Below are 13,081 nucleotides of genomic sequence, written 5' to 3' on the forward strand. Positions count from 1 at the left end.
TTTTTTTTTTTCCTTGTGCTTTTATTTCAGCCAAGACAACATCCATTTATACTGCCTCCTATGCATGTCCAGTGTGGAGAACACTACACTGAAACACATAATTCACAAGGTACTTAGAGCATATATTTTTTCCTTTAATGGACTTCAATTTTATGTGTATGCAAAGAAGCTCCTAACCCTCATGCCTAGATTTCTAATGCTGTCATGGTCAAATGCGAGCTGCTGCTGGAGGAGAGCTAGCAGTTTTATAGTTAATGTTGCAGTAAGTCTTCTGTTTAAAGTCCAATTTCAGTTTTCAAATTTCTCTAAAATGTCTGTGCGTGATTATATGGACGTTAAACTTGGTATTCCAGTTCAGTGAGCTGAAAAAATAATTTCTAAAGGAAGTGTGATGGCTGTACTCAAAGGCAGTGCCAGCTGGGTCCAGGGAGAGAAATGGAGTGAGGGAAAAGGAGACAGCAAATATCTCTTACTGTAGGAGAAATCATAGCATCCTGGTCACAAAACTGTGTATTTAGATAATCTTTTCCTGCTGATTTTTTCACCAACATCTGCCTGCTTTGCTAGCCTTACAGATGTAAGGAGAGTTAACTATTTTTACCCCTGCATTTGACAAATAAAATCTCTAAGAGGTTGTACCAGGTTACTTTGATCAAGTCTGGGAATGGAGCCCGGCCCCTAAACACCTTGAGTCTCACATCCTTAACCACAACACCTTTTGGAATACACATAGCCAGGTCTGTTAGGCTACGTTCTTTGCAGTTCATGAGATATACAGTTGAAGTGCTCTTACTGGCAGAGGAGCTCTTAATCATACCTGATAGTGTTGTGGTGGTCTGACTAACTTTAAGGCAGAATTTGATAAGTTTTGAAAGGAGCCATTCGGTATAGTTCCTTGCATACAATAGAAGATTTGACTTAGTGGCTACTACTATTTTACTTCGAAGCTGAGGATCTGAAGGGAGATGTTCTCAATTTTAGAAGAATTATAAAATTCCCTTAGTTTTACCACAGACTTCTCTATATTGTTGAAGAACTAGCTGATTTCAGAGTTTTGCGAGCTGCTACTCTTTTCTTATGAGATTTTCAACCACAGACAGTTGCAGTAAAGTTGTAATCCAGGACATCATCTTTACCATCTTGCTTCCCTCTCAAATATCCTTTGCTGAAGTATTTAATACTCTTTAGTGCATCTGTAGAGTGGTTTTCTGGGTTTTTTTTCCTCCCTCCTGATCCCCCCCTACCAAGTCCTGATCACCTTGCTCTGTTATACTTCAGATCCTCAAAACTGTTGATTGGTCTGAAGTAGGATTTGCAATTTCACAGTCCTCTGCTACTTCGAATCACAGACAACGGTGCATCAACAGAAAAGACAAGAGAACTTTTAGGATTACCATAGGCTAGCAGCACTGGATTTTTAAGGTGTCAGCAGCAATGAATCCTTCCAGGATGCTGAGGGAGGAGATGCCCCTTTATTCTTCATTGCCACCCCAGGCAAAAACATTTCCTCTCTCTCCCCTTTCATGTCTCCCACAAGGATCTGAACGACCATATTTTGCTAACTGTTGGAGTGTTTACATGACTAGCTTTGTTTTTAGTTCTTTTTCAGTGACTCAAGGATGCTCGCAAGACCAAATGTTCCCTGCAGTTGTACACTAAGCTGTCTCTGTATTCGTTGGTGCAGACTGCAGTTGAAGTTTTGTTAAGGTTGAACAAGTCCTTGTATGTTAAAATTATCAATGTCTTTATCTCTGCTCTACACAGATAGTATTTTCCATGGAAATGAAGAAACTTTCTACTGTAGGTCTCAGACCAGTTTGGATAGGTGTCCAGTGGACTTTAGCTACTTGAATGGTAATGGACCCAATGGGAGTGTGTGCAGTGCCCACAGCATGAACTCCCTCAATCGCTCACAGAACTTCATCCAGGCATCTCCAATGTCCTCAAATCTGAGCATCCCTGGAAGTGACATCATGCGAGCAGATTATATCCCCAGCCACAGACATAGCGCAATCATAGTACCATCTTACCGGCCAACTCCAGACTATGAAACTGTCATGAGGCAAATGAAGAGAGGGGTGATCCAGATGGATAGCCAAAGTCAGTCTTTGAGGAATCTCAATATTGGAAACACACATGCTTATAACCAGCCAGAAGACCTAGTTTACAGTCAGCCTGAGATTCGAGAGAGACATCCTTACACGATTGCGTACGGGCCCCAGGGTAGTGGCTATAACAAGCCTGTCACTCCATCTGACCAAATGAACCCTAACAATGCTGCGCAAAATAAGACAGCAGCCAGTGCCATATCCCACACTGTCAGTACACCAGAACTGGCTAACATGCAGCTGCAGAGCAGCCAGAGTTACAACACCGCTCACATGTTAAAGAACTATCTCTTCAGACCCCCACCTCCGTACCCGCGCCCACGTCCTGCCACTAGCACGCCGGACCTGGCAAGCCACCGGCACAAGTATGTCAGTGGGAGCAGTCCTGACCTGGTCACTCGCAAAGTCCAGCTGTCAGTGAAGACCTTCCAGGAGGACAGCTCGCCGGTCGTCCGTCAGTCACTGCAGGAGGTCAGCGAGCCCCTCATGGCAGTGAAGCATCACGCAGCTGTGAACAAGCGCCATAGTTTGGAGGTCATCAGCAATATGGTCCGTGGTATAGAAGCCATGGCATTGAAAACTCTAAACGCCCCTCTGCCGCGCAGGAACACTTTGCGGGAGCAAGTGCAGCCAGAAGAGTCAGTTCAGATGGGGCACGAAGTTCAGCAAGTTCCTCATTATCATCACAAGAAGACCTTCTCCGATGCCACAATGCTGATACACAGCAGCGAAAGCGAAGAGGAAGAAGAAACCCCAGAATCCGTGTCACGGATAACAGCTCTCCACGAGAACATGGAGTACAGCGCTCAGCTGCAAGCTGCCTTGGCTAGAATACCAAATAAACCTCCTCCAGAGTATCCTGGGCCTCGGAAAAGTGTCAGCAACGGAGCCCTGAGGCAGGACCATGTTAGTATTTCTGTGGCTGTAGCCAGGGCCAAGGCCATGAGGCCGGGGCCCTCCAAAGCCATTAGTGTCTCTCGAACTGATCAAATGGCAATAAACGGGTCTTCGCTCGGGCCCTCTATCTCGGAGCCTGACCTCACGAGTGTGAAGGAGCGGGTCAAGAAAGAACCGGTCAAGGAAAGGCCTGTGTCTGAAATGTTTTCTATTGAGGACAGCATTATAGAAAGAGAAATCATGATCAGGGTAAGTGCCTTCCTCTGTTGCAGTGGCTTCTTGGAAATTAGTAATCGTACAGGCCAGTCTCCCTGCCAGAAAACTGGTGGATCAGTAAACGGTGGGGCACGCGTGAGTGGAAGATGTTGATTTGCTTGAGGTTAGGAAGTCCGACGTGAAGTGCCAGGTACGGTTTGGTTTCGTGGGTCCGTATGGCCACCAAGGGGGCTGATCCCATGCAGTGCTGCTGGGCTTGCCCGCTTCCCCCGCTGCGGTCGCTCGGCTGCTGGCCGGGCCTGCGTCTGATCCGCTGGCGATGGATGCCGCCGCCCTGGCCGCAGCGCCAGCCCGAGCCACCGGGGGAGGAGGAGGCAGGCGGCGAAGCCCCCCTCCATGCCCGCTCCCCTTCTGCCCGCACGGTGCTCTAGCCCCCATTGATCCGAGGGCAGGGGGAGTCTGAAACATGCTGGCTGAGATGGGCGGGAGATGGCATTTCGGCACTGGCGTTTTCTTCCTCCTTTGTAGGGGTGTCGAGTTAAGTATCGCATAATATATAACATAATGGAAGCTCCTGAGCTTTTCAAATGACCTGATTGTCTCTCCTGCCACTTTATGTAACATACTTATCTGAATAAAACACCGGTAGCTGTAGAATATGGATTGCCAGTTTTGCCAATAACTAAATGAGCAGTCAGATATCTAATTACAGAAGCAGCACACGTAGAGGCTATGTGTTTGAGGACCTGGATTGTTTATTTTTTTAAAAAAATGTACTCAAGTATGAGAAATAGGGTCCTTTTAAACTTGCAATGAATTTAGAGTAAAAAGTATTTAAAGGCTGCAGTGCCACTGCAAGCAATGGCAGAAATATGAGGGGTGCTTACCATTTAGTGACTTACATATGTGCTTGATGTAGCACTCAGGAGTGCAACCGTACTCACAGAAAGCAAAGTTGCCTGTGCCGTAGTTCGTTTTTTGTTTTGGGGTTTTTTTTTTCTTCTCAGAATTGAGGTCTGAAACAAAAAGCAATTCCTGAAACAAATTAATGAAACATCTAAACGGTCCAGAGCAGGAGAGAGTTTGTAATGTACTACTAGAGGAGTAACTAGTTAGATTTAAATACTACGGTATATTAAAAGTAATTTTCTAAATGTAGGTATAGTGCTTCTTGTTCATTGGGGATCCTTACATTGATGTAATGGTTAGGAATCACTAAGTTGTATCATGGAGACTGAATTTAATCCTTGCAGAATCTTAAACTTTAAACATAAAATAAATACTTGACTATGAAACATAATCTTTCATGAATTAATACTGTAGACATTGGTGTAACAACAAGCATATATATGCTCTTTTGATCTTCTGAGGAAAGAAAACATATTGAGATGCAGGAACCCAAAGGATTTTAGGGTGGAAATGAAGGTGAGAAGAGAGCTTAGAGATGTTATTTGAGTACTTTTCCTCTGCATACTCATTCAGATCAGCCTTTGGTCAAAGGGTGCTTTTTTAGTGTTGTTTTGAAAGTAAAGTGGTGGTCTTAGCATTAAGCTTTTAAGGTGGTTTCAGCCTAGATCAGCAGTCTTAACACATGCAGACCTTCCTTTTGTCATAAGAATCACATGTTATATTAATGGTAATTTGATGACCTTGATCTTTTAAACACAGACTTTTCTATTGGACCCTGCAAGTAGTAATAATAATAAAATCCCCAACAAAGAAAAAATATTTGCATTTTCTTGCTTTCTGAAAGTATGAAAAGAAAGCAGAGTGGGTTTGGATTTTTGTTTGGCTTTTTTGTTTGTTTCTCCAGAGCACTAAGCAAAAAACCACAGTGGTGAGGAAAAAGCTCACAGGCTTTTGAAAAATCAAGCTGTTACATATGTCTGAGGGCATTCAGGTTCAGTAGTGTGTTTCTAGGAGCTGAGCTTGGCCTGTGTGGTGACCACAGCTTCCAAATGCATGCTGAGAACGAGGCTTCCCTTTAAAATTCGTACTCTGATTCTCCATGTCATAGCATAATATGATGCATGAATACAATAAACAATATCCCTCCCTGGCTGATGTTACATTCAGCTTCTGGGATATGTGAGCTCAGTTTTTAGTGCAAAATATATCATGGGTGCTAACTGAATCGCCATAATAGCCGAGTGCATCAGAAGACTTCTCATTTTGAGTATTACCATCACAGAAGAGAAACAATGGGCATGTGTTTTACTGTTTGTTGCAATAGATTGAAATTATTGCTTTTTAAAAGATGCCTCAGGTACCTTGGCTACAGTAGTGCTACTTTCACGTAACAGGGTGATGCTTTGAGTGTCCTACATTCAGAATAACGTTTGCAGAAAAATGCTCGAGATTGTATTTGTACATCTTTTGATGGCATGTATACTGTATTATACGCTGGGATTACTTCTTTGAAATTAAAATTCTGTGCTCATGTAGGAGCAGGCCTTTGAGGAATAACAGGAAGAATAGAGGTTGTATTTGAATTTATGATGCTAATGGTGATCATCTGCATTCCTTGGCCAGAGAGTTGCAGATTTTGGAGATTAAAAAAACATTCCAGCATTTTACTGGCATTATAAATAATCACACAGAGATGAAAACGTGCCTTTTCTTGCCAAAAGAATCTAGAAAAGCAGAAGATGGCAGGCCTGGAGGCCCAGAAGAGGCCCTTGATGTTGGCAGCACTGAACGGACTCTCAGTTGCTAGGGTTCCAGTGCCAGAGGACAGCCAGGATGAAGTCGCCAAGGTGCCAATGGATGAGAGGGTAAGATGGAGGCTCATGAAATGTTGCTCATTCCCTTTGTTCCCAACAGCATGAAGTTTCTAAAATATGAAAATTTGATTTACAATGTGAAAAAATTTCTCTTAAAAATTTTCAGAGCCATTAATGGAAAAGGTCTGTGGTTAACACTGGTGTGTCTTTGGATGCTGGCAAAGTGTTAAATGTCTTGAACGTTTACTGAAGTCAGTGAAAATGGAGACTGTTCACCATTTCATGTGACTGTACGATGTCGTACACAATCAAGCTGTAATTCTAACATTTTGCACATTTTTCACTTGATCGGGCAGTCTACAGTGATCATCCATAGATACAGTCTTTCATGTTCTGATACATCTAAGGACTTCAGTTAATGTCTCTAATGGGATTAAATTTTAAAAAAAGTTTTGCCTCCTGATATTTGTGCATGCGGGTGTGTGCATGTATATGGAATTTCGGAAATTAAAACCAGTTGCTGCCCATTAAGATTTGAGACATATTTGCAAAGAATATTTCTGGCTTTCTGGATGGAAATTTGCAGCCTTATGTTGTCTGGTACGCAGACGACAGAACTTAACCTCCGCCTGTACGTATGTGGGGTTGTGTTCAACCACAGAAATTTCATACTGGCAAGTTAGGGAGTATTTTGAAATGTGGACCACATCACACTTCTTGCAGTATGATTTTCTTCCTGAAAAGATAAATGTAAAATATTTTGACAGGTGTCTGTTGCGGCGAAATCACATACAAATTCATACTGAACCAGGAGTGTATTTAGCATGGTTTTGCTTTTTATGGTATCAGTCTTAAAAAATGTGGAGGTGGAATGTAAAAATGTAAAATTTGGTTGTGGTTTCATTCAGTAGAAACAAGAGTGTGTCCTGTTTCCTCAGATAACCGCAATTGAAAAAAGAAGTGAGTGAGAGAATGCTATGGCTATATATTGAAATTCAAAGAACAGATGGATGGGTCTAGTGGTAACCATTCTTCCAGGAAGAATTAATGGATTGGTGTTCCTTTCTGTTAAATCTTAGTGCAAAATCTTGAAGAGGAAGTTGGAAGAGGGGATGGTGTTTACAGAATACGAGCAGATTCCAAAGAAAAAGGCAGATGGGATCTTCACCACTGCTGCCTTGCCTGAAAACACTGAGCGCAACCGCATCAGGGAGGTAGTTCCGTACGAGGAGAATCGAGTAGAGCTGGTGCCGACCAAAGAAAATAATACAGGCTACATCAATGCTTCACACATAAAGGTAAAAGCTTTCTTGGACTTTGCTTTGTAAATGAAGGTATGTTAAAACTTTGTTTGCATTTCTGCATGCACAGCAGCGTTTTCTGTAACTCTGAAGCTTCTGAAAAGGTAACTTAGAATGCATCGTTGTACCTTTGTGTCAGCATGGGCATCTCTATCAACTAACATGCATGAGCTGATTTAATTGCTAGAGAATGGGAAGTCATTTTAAAGGGGCATCCTTACTTTTTTATGCCCACCTCTGCCAGCTGGTTGTGGAATGTCTGTATTGGTTAATGTAGAAGGAGATGCCATGGGTCTTAAACCTCATGAAAATGCGTTAGATCAGCCCCAATACCTGCAATGTAATACGGTTGTCATGACCCTGGACCTGAAAGAATGAGCAGTCAGTACGTGTTCTGATTTATCAGTCCCAATAGCCTTGCAGGCCACTGGGGGACTACAACAACCCATGCAGAATGAGTCCCTGCAACTGATTGGTACAGCCTGAAAGAAATACTGCACAAGTTTTGTTCCATTTACTAGCATATAGGATACGATTTTTAAAAATCAGGGGTGTAGATCCATGTATGCAGTTCCACATCCAAAGAAAAAGTGTGTAGTTAGGAGTAATGCATGTTTGCATAGATACTGCAATTATATATATAACTAACGTATTTCTTCATTCTGTGATGAGAGTTGAGTGATTTTGAAATACATTTTTTTAAAGTATGTGTTGATAAAAAGAACACCTTACTAATGAGATCCCTGTGTCTCTGATTGGGTACTGCATTGAACTTACATGTATCAAAATAACTTTTATCAAGAAACTTTAGATTTGTTGTTAATTCAGTGTAGAAATGTGATATGATCTGACTGTTACTTAGAAACGTGGCCAGTTTTAACAGTGAACTATCCTGCAGTGGCTGCAGATGCTTGTTTTTCTTTAAGCCTTTGGTACTATTTGCAAAGTCCTTTGTTGGCTTTTACTCTACCCTGAGAGAAGTAACAGCACTCCTCTCCCTCAGATGACAGATTGTCTTGTTGTCAGAGAGGGCTGTCTGCTTTTTCGCATTGTCAAAATCCAAATTAAAAAGAAATAATTCAAAAATAAATAAAACATCCTATTAAATTAATATTTTCCTGGAGTAAAAGCCTTTTAAAAGTTTCAGAAGACTTGCTGGCCTCTTTGGTTGTGATTTACAGTGTTAAATCCTGTTGATTCAAAACAATTTCTGAACCAGGATCCTGGCAGTTTATCACTCCTCTACATAGCCTGGTAGGTAGCAGATACTGAGCTTTTGCATAATCAGACATTGCTATGATGATGGATTTCTGAGCCCAAAATTTTTCATCTACTTTGTAGGAGGCCAAAAAAAGGAGATTCCTAACATAAATTATGCCCACGAAGCTGTATTAGCCAGAAAAAAATTTTTCCTGGCTAGTTTTTGAGTCCACATTTTATTTTGTGTGTCAGTGTTGGAAACGCACACATCTCGCCTTCATAGAGCACACAGGAACACGCACAAATGTTTTAGCGCATGACAGTGGCCCTTGCCAGTATTTGACTCTCACACTCATAGTGGCGCATACGGAAGCCAAGCAGATGTGCTTTTGCTTAGAAGGTGAAATCGCATCTGTGAAATTTACCTCAGTAGCACAGTTTGTGTGTGTGTTTGTAGCCCAATATTCAATTTTTAATACCCTCCAGTTAGGGCATTAGAATGCCATAAACATTCCAGGCATTGCATTCCCTCCAGACTATTTATGGTCCTTTCATATCATGTGCCAGGAGGCTGGATATTTGGAACAGAAGTCAGTAGGCAAAGAAAACTCCTATATCATCCTGATAAGATCCATGCCTGGAGGATTCCAGCTCCCACTGCTCAGTCTGCGAGCCCCACAGTTTTACAGTATTTCTCTGCTTATTTACCATTGACCTTCGCTGTTAAGATACAAAGATTGTCTTCTACACCAGAGACAAAAATTGTAATTAAATTTATAGATTAAGCAAAATGTTCTTAAGACTGCTTCATCTGACTGTTTGGGTCAGGTCAGTATTAACTTAAAAAGCTCAGTAATACTATACCGGCACTCATGACTGCAGACAAGCATGTGAGTAGAAGACCAGTCCAAGTGCAAGATGCTGGTTAGTGCTGTGCAGTTTACATTCATCCCCACCTCGTACAAGGACTTGAGGAGTCTGCCTGCATTGGTCTTGCAGATTTTAATCATCGTTCAAAGAGGAGAATGCTGCATAGTATGAAACAAGAAAATGAGCTGACATACAGGGTTGAAAACAGTTTTCAATGCAGTGAAAAATTTGTTATCGTACAAATGCTATGCTAGTTACAGGTGTAAAAACCCAAGCATCTCAGCTTGATGAACAGCTGTTTGAATAACAAATAAATTGATTCTATTGCTGAAAATGTATTCAAAGACCCGTACCTCAAACGTAGTATGTGGTTAAACCTGTCAGAGTTACTGATTGCTCCTTGTAGCGTTGTCTGCCAGCACTTTGATATTTACGAATGTGTCAGTATTTCTGTTGTAAATCATCTTCTCTGGGATTTGTAACTTTGTTGTGAGAAGTGGCTCTGGGCTAATACATAGAATTAGGAGGTCTTAGCCTGAGAAGGAAAAATATTTTAACTTTCCAAAATAGTTAGTTCATCTGGTTTTCCTTTTCTCTGGTAAGCATATTTTCAATTTTTATCTAGTAGCTCTAAAAGTGGTTTGGCTTTTTACCTAAAACGTTGAAAAAAAAATAATTTTTTTTTATAAACCTTTCCTGATGTATAGCAAATAATCTGCCATAAAATATTTTTTTTTTATACACAAGTGGGGTGTTTTTTTGGTTTTTTTGGTTTGGTTTGGTTTTGGTTGGGTTTTTGTTCTTGTTTTTATAACTGCCTAAGTGTGAAGATCTGCCTCAGGTAAATGAGGCAGTGTTTTACACTGGTTAGCATCAAGGTAATGCTGGGTCTGTTCAGGGCACTACATAATTTATAGTGTGTAAATCTGTGTGTTAGTGCTTTAAAAATAATTTCATTATGTGTCATCATGCAAATACACAAATATTTCTCTAAGATAGGGTTGGTAATCCAGTTATATATTGGGAAATAGATTTACATGACTACAGCTTTAGATAACTTTAAATTTCATATGGCATTTGAAAGCCATTTAACGTGCTGGATTTACTTTATAGTAGTTTGCAGCTTCTGAACTGAAAAACACAACATGAGTGAGGAAGAGTAACTTGAAATGAAGCCTGTCTTGATCTCATCGCTAGCTGGCAACAGGCCTATCTGAGCTCCGCGTTATGTACAGTGTGTGGGCATAACTGCATCCTCTGGGGACAGCTTGGCCACATCTTCAACAGTGATCAGTGTAGTAAGAGTCTGTTTAAGAACTTAGTTTTTGCCTGAGTGGAAAACAGTTGACAGAGGTCCTAAACAGCAGAGGCCTTTAGCTTTCGTCATGCAAAATGTCATTTGCATTCTTGCATTCGGGCTTTCTACCCTACTGTGTGTTGATTTGCAGCAGTGCAATGCCTTCTTAATGCATGTAGACACCTCCTCTGGTGCTGTTTTTCTTTCATCATGGGTCTGTTACCAAACCCAGGGAAGTCAGTCAGCTGCTTATTTGTCCTTAAGCAAAATCAGAAACAAGGCCTAAAAAAAAAAAAATAAAATTTTTTTCATCTGTATGATCCAGATGCAATGGCAAGAAAAATAGATGACATTTCGGTCAAAGCTTTATGTTTATGGGCATCAAGAAAGGACTTGGAAGCACCAAAGATTGTGTTTTGTCAGATTTGCTCTTATCAAACGGATGATTCTTGTGCACAATTTCGAACAAAAGTGGAAGAACAAAGAAGTAAAGGTTTCATTATGATCTCTTTTGTTTAAAGGGCAGTTCTGGCACAGACACTGCTGAGAATTTGGGCACTGACTGTATTTTTTTTTTTTTCCTTCTTACTCCCAGGTTACTGTAGGTGGAGAGGAGTGGCACTACATTGCTACCCAAGGGCCTCTGCCACACACGTGCCATGACTTCTGGCAGATGGTGTGGGAACAGGGGGTGAATGTTATAGCCATGGTCACAGCTGAAGAGGTACGTTAAATCACAGAATACAGTTCTTTCTGATGTGAGTACATCTCCTCTTATCATCACTTTCCACTCCAGTAACCTGTTTTTTCTATCAACAACCCTTTTTCCTCTTACTCTGTTTGAACATATGGCTGTACTGCTGTAATACTATACGATGTAACTTTCTGATACTCTGGCAAGTACTAAAGCGAAACAAGCAGAACCCCCGCTTCCCTCTCCCCTTTCCCCCTGCTTCACTTCAGTTTGGCCAAACTAAAGAAAGATGTTTCCATTGGAATGTGAGAGCGTTGAACTGCTCCTGGTTAAAATGACACAGACTTCCAGCCCGTCCAGGGCCAGTTCTGCATACTGTCACCCTTATCAGCTGAAAAGAGACCAGAAGCTGTTGTTTCCGCAGAAGTGTCCATGTAACAAAAAATCCCAAACAAAACCAACCTTTTTATTCTTATGCCAAGTGAAACAGTTATTTCTATTGTAATCCAAGAACTATGTGCTATGTTATAAAACCTGGCACACGTTGCTAACTAACACTGCATTCAGCTTTATGGCTGGTTGCTTTTAGCAAATACAGGGAGTGCCACAGCACATCAAGTCACTGTCCAGTTCCCAAGGCTGACCAACAAGAGATACTTAGATTGTCTTCAGCAACTTCTCCTTCCATTTAAATGAAAGGCTTCCCCAGGAGGAGAATATTTACGGAGGTGTTGTAGGCAGTAGCTGGCTTTCACCACAAGACAAGAGTTAGTTCTTCAAGCATTTTTACACTTAGAAATATTATATGGCTAAGAGTTTTAAGTTTTAATCTTCATTACTCTATGGGATGCTCCTTACTCTTCCAGTAATTTGAAATAAGAATACTTGGCTTATCTGCAGACTTTTATGCCCTTTGTAAAGAATTATAATTGCAGGAACTAATGGCTGTTTTTTTGTTTGTTCATTTGTTTGCTTTTAAGGAGGGAGGAAGAAGTAAAAGTCATCGTTATTGGCCTAAACTGGGCTCTAAGCACAGCTCAGCCACTTACGGGAAGTTCAAGGTGACAACTAAGTTCCGCACAGACTCCGGCTGCTATGCGACTACTGGTCTGAAGGTCAAGCATCTTCTCTCTGGACAAGAGAGGACAGTGTGGCATTTGCAGTATACTGACTGGCCAGACCATGGGTGTCCAGAAGAAGTCCAAGGCTTTTTATGTAAGATTTCTTTAACTTGCATGATAAAATACATCAAGGCAAAGGTTGCTCGCACTGGTTTCAGTACACTGCACCTAGTTACAGCTGGGATTGATATTAAATGGTTATTGCTGTGGCATACAAAGGCCTCAACTAGGCTGTACTTTGCTGCAATTTGGAGAAAAAAGTGGAATTCAAGAGGTAGGAGCTAAGGTGATTGAGGATTTTGGTCCTGAAAGACCTGACATAACAGGAGGAAATATCAGAGGCAGCAGCAGTGCTAAAGGCATAGGAAATTTCAAATAATAGGACACCTCTGCTGGCTGATCTGTCAGTATAACTTATTGCCACTTCCCAGCTACCTAATGAGTGTAGGAGATACTAGGCTGCACACAAATGTGATTAGAGAGGTCTGGGTGAGAGAGGTTCAGATGTTCGTGAAATACGGCACAACTCCTCCAGTTTCATAGGAGGCCCTTATTGCTGACACCCAGCATTTAGTAGTCCAGAGGCATTGGACTTATTGCAAAAGAGCAGAGGGTTCTATCACATATGCAGTAAGTTTGAATTCACTGCCACTC

At 41.4% G+C, this 13,081-nt stretch overlaps 1 protein-coding gene across 2 annotated transcripts in view; it reads left to right on the top strand.

Moving 5' to 3' along the window:
• Nucleotides 1–13,081, top strand: part of PTPN14 (protein tyrosine phosphatase non-receptor type 14) — a 125,524-nt gene that overhangs the window by 98,440 nt on the left and 14,003 nt on the right. For both annotated transcript variants that reach the window (XM_075042658.1, XM_075042659.1), the window contains exons 12-17: nt 31–109; nt 1,765–3,254; nt 5,852–5,995; nt 7,024–7,242; nt 11,208–11,336; nt 12,287–12,521. In XM_075042658.1, coding sequence (XP_074898759.1) covers nt 31–109; nt 1,765–3,254; nt 5,852–5,995; nt 7,024–7,242; nt 11,208–11,336; nt 12,287–12,521 — 2,296 coding nt within the window. The remainder of the gene's footprint in view (nt 1–30; nt 110–1,764; nt 3,255–5,851; nt 5,996–7,023; nt 7,243–11,207; nt 11,337–12,286; nt 12,522–13,081) is intronic.

The sequence above is a fragment of the Buteo buteo genome, chromosome 12 (genome assembly GCF_964188355.1).
Source record: "Buteo buteo chromosome 12, bButBut1.hap1.1, whole genome shotgun sequence".
Taxonomy (NCBI): Eukaryota; Metazoa; Chordata; class Aves; order Accipitriformes; family Accipitridae; genus Buteo; species Buteo buteo.